This window comes from Neospora caninum, chromosome XII, assembly GCF_000208865.1.
Source record: "Neospora caninum Liverpool complete genome, chromosome XII".
NCBI classification, from domain to species: domain Eukaryota; phylum Apicomplexa; class Conoidasida; order Eucoccidiorida; family Sarcocystidae; genus Neospora; species Neospora caninum.
The window spans coordinates 4,647,612-4,655,464 of record NC_018398.1 but is presented as its reverse complement, the minus strand read 5'-3'; the positions used below and the strand labels follow the sequence as shown (position 1 = coordinate 4,655,464).

Here is a 7,853-nt window from a genome sequence, read left to right as displayed (position 1 = left end):
ATGCGCGGCCGCGGGGAGCTTCTTCCCGTGCCTTCTGTGTCCTCCGCTTTTCTGTTCGACGTTAGCGCGATGACGGAAGACCTTGAGAGGGAAGATCCGCGACTACGCGCAGGGGGGGAATCTGCCCAGGCCGGCCTATCCTTCTCAGTTCATCGCGTGTATGAACACCGCAGGCTCACGCGCCCGGTTCTCCTCGAGCGGGAATCCCCGCTTTACAGAGAGAGAGGGACGACGCCGCTTTCTTCGCAGGATCTCACGGGTTCAAACAAAGACGACCGAAAGCGAGGGACAGAGGCACAGACAGGAACCGGCTCACGGCGAGTGTCTAGCCAGTATGGCAGGTCTACAGACACCTCAACCGATGCTGGACGCCCGAGCGCCCACGGGGTGCGTGCCCAAACGCTGTCTTCCAATTCTGCAGCTCACTCCACATTTGACGACGCTGAAACCAGGGAGGAAGACGAAGAGGCAGACAGCCAGGAAGAATACGAGGAGGATGAGGACGAGGAAGGTGAGCAGGCTTCTTCGAAGGAAACGGGGTTCAGTTTTTGCAAACACAACGAAATACGTGCGCCGACTGTTAGGGGGAGCTGTAGGCGGTGCTTATCCCAGTTTCGCGGGACATGAACATGCTTGTTCGCTCCGAGATACACGCTGCCGATGGCTGGTGTGGGCATGCCGCTCTGTTCTGTGTCTTCTATCGCCAAAAGACGGGGCTTAGTGCCTTTCGAGAGTACGCCTTTGCAGCGCCCTGCTGCCTCCTTCATCCATTTGATCTTTCCTCTTCACCCGTCCCGAGCTCCCCTGCCTGTTGTGTCACAGATGTGTGTGCTCATGGAGAGCTTTCTCTGGAAGTGTGCATCCTGCCCAGTGAATACGTCTATGCAGTAGAAGTACAGCAGGTGTGGGCTCGGCGCACGTGCGTTTCAAAGCCTCTTTGCTTGCTCGAGAGACACAGACGGCAATCGGGGAAGATAACGCCGGGAAGGCAGCCGATTTCCGACGTCAACCGAGACGGTTCTTGTGTGAACCCCCGTTTTCTGCAGAGGACGAAGACGAATACGAGGAAGACGACCCTTCCCCACTTCGCTCTCTCCCGCAGGCTCGGAGGAGCCCCCGACCGTCCTCGAGTCTTCGATTCGAGAGACAGCGTCTGCCGAGTGAAGGCGATCCTGCAAATCCCGCCCCTCCCGCGCCGCGACGTGTTTCCTTGTGGGGAAGTCTCTGTAAGGCCCTTTTCGAACGTTGGCTCTTTCCACGAGTCCGGGTTTGCATGCCGTGCATGTGGCTTCAAAATCTTCCGCTTTTCGCTAGCTACGTGTCCGCTCTGGTCTCGTTTTCCTCTCGGGTGAGTTCTGCCGTCTCTCTGTCAGGTTTCTTCGCCTTGTCCTGTTTGTTTTTTCACGCTGTCTTTGGCTTTTCTCTACGTTTTAGAGATCCCTCCTGATCTCCTTTCTTTTCTTTTCGTTTCGGAGTTGTCCCCTTTGCCTTCACGGTTCCTTCTCTCGTGAGAGAGGGCGGTCGCCTGCACACTTGCGCACACAATTTTCTGTCTCCGCTCACCTTCCCCCCGCGAGTCACAAGCACAAATCCTCTCGCCGCGAACTGTCGCCTCTCGCTGCTGCGCGCGGGAAGCGCCTTTCGGCTTTCTCCCTTTCGTTCTCGCACGTGCCTTCTATCCGCTGCGCTTCTCCGTTTCCGCAGCACTTCCGCAGTCGCTGTTCTTCTCATCTGTCTACGGCGACGTAACGTCTGTGTGGCGCTTTCTCGGATCTGTGTGTGTCGACACCGAGAGACGCGCAGAGCGAGGTGCGTCCCGTGTGTCTGTGCATCCCTTTTTGGGGGCTCATGTGCGGGCGTCCGTGTCTTGGTTTCTTTCCAGTGATGCACGCACGGCGCTCTCTACCCTTCCTCGGCTGCGACGGCCTGGACGGGCCCCTGCCTCCCTCGCCTCAGCCGCCCGCGTACGACAGCGAGGGCCTGCACCAGATTGGCGCTTCCTTGCTGTCTTCACTCGCCGCGCCGCATGCCTTGACGAAGAAGCTCGGGAAGAGCGTCCTCGAGGGCCAGCTGCATGCATTCTGGCAAGAAGACGGAGGCAGCGGCGGCACAGGAACCAGGCGCCTCTTTCGGGACGCCGAACGCGAAGTCTCGGAGAGCGGCAACGGACTCGCGGTGTCCGCTGGTGAGGAAAAGAGAGAAAATGGGCGACAAAGAGAGAAGACGCCAAAGAAATCTGGACTCCAGGAGAGGAAAAAAAATCCACACAGGCAGAGTCAGACAGAAAGAGCCATTCAGACTCACATTAGTGTCATGCACACGACGATGTGCAGACGTCCTGACACCCTCAAGCATATACATCTATACATACAGGATTTGTACGTGTGTCAGAGTTATCAAAAAGAGACAAATCCTTCAATGAGTGCATGCATGTGAGTATGCAGCTGTGTGCCAAGTCCGTTTGTTTCGAGTTGTGCGAGTAGTGTGTTTCGATCCTGTTTGGAAGAGACCTTGTGTGTCTCCGTTTTGCACTGTAGCGTGTTCGGTTTCTTTCTTTCCTGTTGGTGTCAGTCTTGTCTCTCTTCTCGGGGAGGCTCGTAATTTGTCTTTTTCTCCGGCTCGTTGTTTTTGTGTCATTTCCTCGCGTGCATCTCTCTTGGCTCCCTTCTGGTGCAGGGAAGTCGTCTTCTTCCTTCTCGCGTTTCCCTGCTTCGCCGGCGGACTCCCGCTGCCGCCTCCGGTCGCCCGGGGAGGCTCCGAAGAGCCCATTTGGTCCTCTGAAGATTCGCGCGCGTCGAGTCGGCGCCGTCGATGCGGCCGACGTGGTCTCGCTGCTCTGGACCCCCCTCCGGCGTCGCGCCTTCCAAGTTCTCCTCTTCCTCTCTTTTCTCCTCGCCTTCCTAGGCATCTATCGGCAATTCGCCTGGACGGCGCATTTGACAGAGTCCGACGTGTACCTGAGTGTGAGTCGCGTGGAAAGGAAGGACGTGGTTTGTCGTCCCGGGGAAAAGGTCGCCCTACGGCGGCGCGTCTGCAGGCGGAGCTCCACATCTGGACCTTCGCAAGTCGAAGAGGACCAAACAGCGTCGGCCCTGGAGACGAGAGCCGGGATGGAGACGCCATCGTCTTGGCAGTCTGGTTACTTCCTGAACGAGACCGATGCTGTAAATTCCTTGGCAGTTCCTAGGAAGGCAAATTCTCACTCATAAATATATATAGATATATATTGGGTATATTTATGTGTATGCAAGGGGTGTAGCAGACCGTGTATCGCGGGCCAGGCGACCGTCCAGGCCGTCTCAAGCCTCCGTAGATTTTTGCTGGTCGTTTCTGGTTCTCCGTTCAACGCCAAGGGTCTCCCTGGGCTGTTTTCTTTTCTGGGGAGAAATCTCCAGGCAGAGCGGTGGCTTGGATGCTCAGGGAACGTGAACCACAAGTCCCCAGACGTGCAGGTCGAACCCGAATCATCTGGGCTACACTCCCCGCTGCGCGCGCGTTTCTGCTCGCAGAAGGAAGCTTCGCGGGGGCCTGACGGGCGTGCGAGCTCGACCTCGGCGTGGCTGCTGGAGAAGGAAATTCAGAAACTGCGCCGAGAGGTGGAGGAAGAGCGGGACGCTCTGAGTGACTACCGCGAGCGCATGCAGATGCAGCTAAAGAAGCAAATTGCTCACTTCGCGCAGCAAATCCAGCAGGAGCTCCAGAGCCAGCAGCGACACGACATCGAACAAGTCCTCCTGAAGCTGCGCGAAGAAGGAAGTCTCCGACAGGGAGCGGAAAGCCAGAGCGAACCGCAGTTGCTTGCCGACGTCGATGGCCTCCAGGTTAGGAAAAGAACCGTGGACAAGAGCTGTGAGATAAGTGCCAGTCATGACCCTTTCCTACCCCTTTATTTTCATACCTGTATGCACAAATATGCGTTTATAAAGATGGGCATGTTGCTGTATCTATATCTACGTGTATGTATGTATATATATATAATGTAGAAAGGTGTGTATGGACGTGTGTAGGGGGATGGGACAGTGAACAGATGTGACAAAAAGATATCTGCAAGCTCACGCAGGTGCTGCCAAACGGCCCTGGCCTCGGTTTGCGACAAAGAGACAAGAGCAGCAAATGCAGAGGGCCCACGCCTAGTCTTGTACCTACACGTGTACATTTATATATATATATATATGTATCCTTTGTTCAGGAAGAGCTTCGAGGACTGGAAAAGAGGAGCGAAGCTCTGGAGACCACTGTGGACGGCATGCGGATGAGTTTGGAAGAACTTGCAAAGAGGCAGGAAGAAGGTACGTGTCAAGAACAAAAAACTGCCCCTTCGTTTTCTTGTGGAACATGCCCATGTGTAGGCGCGTCCATTCCGATCGCGTCAAATTTCAGGGAGTGCCTGCCAAAAAACTCAGGACACGCACACGCAGCCTCGCTACCACACGTCTCTGCGCAAGTACCCATTCCTAAATGCAGACTTCCAAGGATCGCATGCTTGTGATCTGAACGGGCACGTGCTGGCGCTTGGTGGATAGATACTCGAAACGCGTCGAGGGTTTCGCTTTCGTCCGTTTCACCTTTTTTCGCGCATTCTTCCTTCTTCACAGGCTCCCATAGGACGCTGCTCACGCAGGCTTTCGCGCGCAAGGTGGAGGATCTCCACACCCAGTGAGTCGTGTTTCCCTCTTGTAGACACCTAGTGGAGTTCGCGAGAACGTGGGCTCTTGCATTCTGTAGACGTGCTGTGGAGGGCTCTCTCGGCCGCTACGTCTCGGCTGGGCATACACCAGGGGCGTGTGTCCACCCTCGGCTCTGTCTTCTGGCCTTTGAAGCCTCGAAGATAGAAAGCGAAGCGACCGTCCGCACGGGGAGTGGAGACGGACTGCGGTCTGCCATGCCGGTTCGCCCTGTGCATCTTTCGTGCCGTGCTGTTGAAGCGGAACTTCTCTGCTGGCCAGAGAGTAGAGAAAAAGGTGTCGCCCCGTCTCGGCGGACAGGGCTCGTTGCAAACGGCGGGGGGCAATAGCGTGGCGCGCGGTCCTTGGTTTGAAGGCTGTCGTCGCCGGGCCCTTTCCGGGGCTTGTGAGCGTTTTCTGGCGCGTTCGGCTAGCGTGAGAGCAACCGCGAGACCTGTCTTGTCTGTCTGCTGGCATGCGGCGGCGTCTCAGCCTGGTGATTGAAGAAGAACAAATGCTCGACTGGGCGCTGGAGTCGCTAGGCGGCCGCATCGTCGTCAGCGAGACTGCGCCTCCTCTCATGAAGCCTCCCTCGTGGTGAGACTGGGGGCGGAAGGAGCGACGAAACGAAGCCAAACAATGGAAAAGGAACCCTCTGCTTTCGAACTGCTGCACCCAAAATAGTCCACACATGGACGTATGTACGGCGGTATATATATATATATATATATATATATATGTGGTTGTACATAGAGTCATACGTTTTTTGACGCATGCTCGTATATATATACATATATATATATATATATATATATATATATATATATATATATATGTGGTTGTACATAGAGTCATACGTTTTTTGACGCATGCTCGTATATACATATATATATATATATATATATATATATATATATATATGTGGTTGTACATAGAGTCATACGTTTTTTGACGCATGCTCGTATATATATATATATATATATATATATATACATATATATATATATATATATATATATATGTGGTTGTACATAGAGTCATACGTTTTTTGACGCATGCTCGTATATACATATATATATATATATATATATGTGGTTGTACATAGAGTCATACGTTTTTTGACGCATGCTCGTATATATATACATATATATATATATATATATATATATATATATATATATATATATATAAGCACGGATATGTGTGTCTACACATGTCTATGTGGATCCACAGGTAGACATATAAATATGAAGCCCTATGTGTGTTTAGGTTTTGTTTAGTCGCTTCACGAGATACGCACATGGGTATGAGCCTCCAGCTTCCGGTGTTCTGTTTGTTCTTTGCCGTTCTTCCTTGTTCCCTCTGCGCTCTCTCCCGTCCGTGCCTTCGTTGCCTTCTCTCTCTTCTTTCTTTGTTTCCGTCTCTCCGGGTGTCTCTGGAGCGGCGTTCTTCGTTTTTTGATTCCCGTTCTCTCCCCGTCCTTCGCCTTCGTCTTGCACCTTGTCTTTTTTCGTGGGGTTCTTTCTCCCCTAGGGCGTCTTCGGTTTCGGCAGCCATGTGGAGTCTGGTGCACGGGGAAGAAGCCGAGGAAGCGGCTGGAGCAGCAGGGTTCTGGGCGCACAAGAAACCGGCCGTCATGCTGCAGCCGGATCGGCACGCGGGGAGTTGCTACGCCTTCCGCGGCGAACGCGGGAACGTCGCGATTCAACTTCCGACAGCTGTACGCCCTCCAGGCGGATTTCTTCACTTTTGTCAAACGAAAGAACGCGCAGGGCGGTGGGAGAAAGAAGAGGGAATTGGAAGCGAGGAGGCGCCGAAACGGAACAGAGAAGACAGAACAGACACATGCGTAGAGGGATAGCTACCAGTGCGTGTCGCAAGCAGACGGCCGTCGATGCTCCCTGTTGCAGATAAGACTGACTTCGAGTCACCTCCCGTCAATGGAGTAGCCGTATATACCCCAGACCGGCCACCCTTTCATAGACAACTCTAGTTCTACGCAGCTTTATATAGATAGATAGATGTTTACATATGTTTATATGTGGAGCTGTAGATGACGGGCTTCCAGGGTAGTTGTACATCGATGGCTTCACGTTCTGAGCAAATGTAAGTGGATGAGTCGACACGTGTGGGGAAAAGACGTTTTCCTTGTGCGAGGGTGGGGGGTCTTCTTCCGCTCTGGCGCTCGTCATTTTCACTTTGCCGGCGTTCTGTTCGCGCTGTGCGCTGTCTAGGAGGCGAAAAGGTCTGTTGCGTCTTCGGCTGGAATCTTCTTTGAATTTTTCAGGTTCACGTCACCTCTGTGGCGATCGACAACGTCGCTTCGGACCTCTTCACGGCGAGTGCGCCGCGTCGGTTCCGGCTCTGGGGCTACGAAGATCCACGGGCTGCGTCTTTGGATCTCTCGCGAACTTCCTTCTCCAGGAACTCGAGCGAAGGCGCCTCTGTGCCGGCGGGGCGCAAATGCGGATTGCTGGGGGCGGGGCGACTCTGCGACTGGCTCTCAGTGAGTGGGTTTGCGGAGGGGGAGACACGGCAAGAGCTGCCGGGAGGAGAGCACGCTTCGTCAGGAGTCAAGGAGTCTCCGCTTCGCGTGTTTCTCGGCGAATACGAAGTCACGGAAAGGAAGAAGTTGGTGCTCTTCGAGCTGAAGGGGAAGCCCGCCCGGCCGCTTCGAAAAATCGTTTTTGAGTTTCTAGACAACTTTGGACACCCGTACACCTGCATCTACCGCCTCAGGGTCCATGGCGAAAAGGCAGTCCTGCAACCGAGAAGCAAAAAGGACTAACAGACGGTATCGGCGTCGCAGAGTGGAGGGTCAGGAACGAATGGAAAGCCCGCTGCAAGAACACGTCCCTCGCTGCGGCGAAGTACCCAGATGCGGGGTGCTTGGTTCCCCGATGCCGTGTAGACATGCGTATATATATATATATATATATTACCCACAAATACACGTATATAGGTATATACAAGCTTTTGTCTACGTGAAGTCGTGTATCTCTGAGTCTACGGTTTCCGAGTAGTTTCTGGAAAAGTGGCATTTGTATGGTGGGTGCATGCAAAGACTGAGGCGGACGGGAAGAGGTGGCCTGCATCAGACTTTCAGAGAATCGTTCTTGGACTTTCTTTCTTCTCTTGTCAAATAAGAATGGTAAAAAGTGCGGTTGAAGCGGCGAGGATCAGCGTCGA

General features: G+C 53.6%; 1 protein-coding gene across 1 annotated transcript; it reads left to right on the top strand.

Moving 5' to 3' along the window:
- NCLIV_066110 (conserved hypothetical protein) lies at positions 1-7,452 on the top strand (the record flags this gene model as incomplete). Its single annotated transcript, XM_003886162.1, has 9 exons — positions 1-511; positions 1,047-1,226; positions 1,883-2,185; positions 2,677-2,963; positions 3,510-3,849; positions 4,596-4,656; positions 5,157-5,261; positions 6,198-6,384; positions 6,952-7,452. 9 exons carry the CDS (start codon positions 1-3, stop codon positions 7,450-7,452), a joined length of 2,475 nt encoding a protein of 824 aa, XP_003886211.1.
- Between the last annotated feature and the right edge of the window lie 401 nt (positions 7,453-7,853).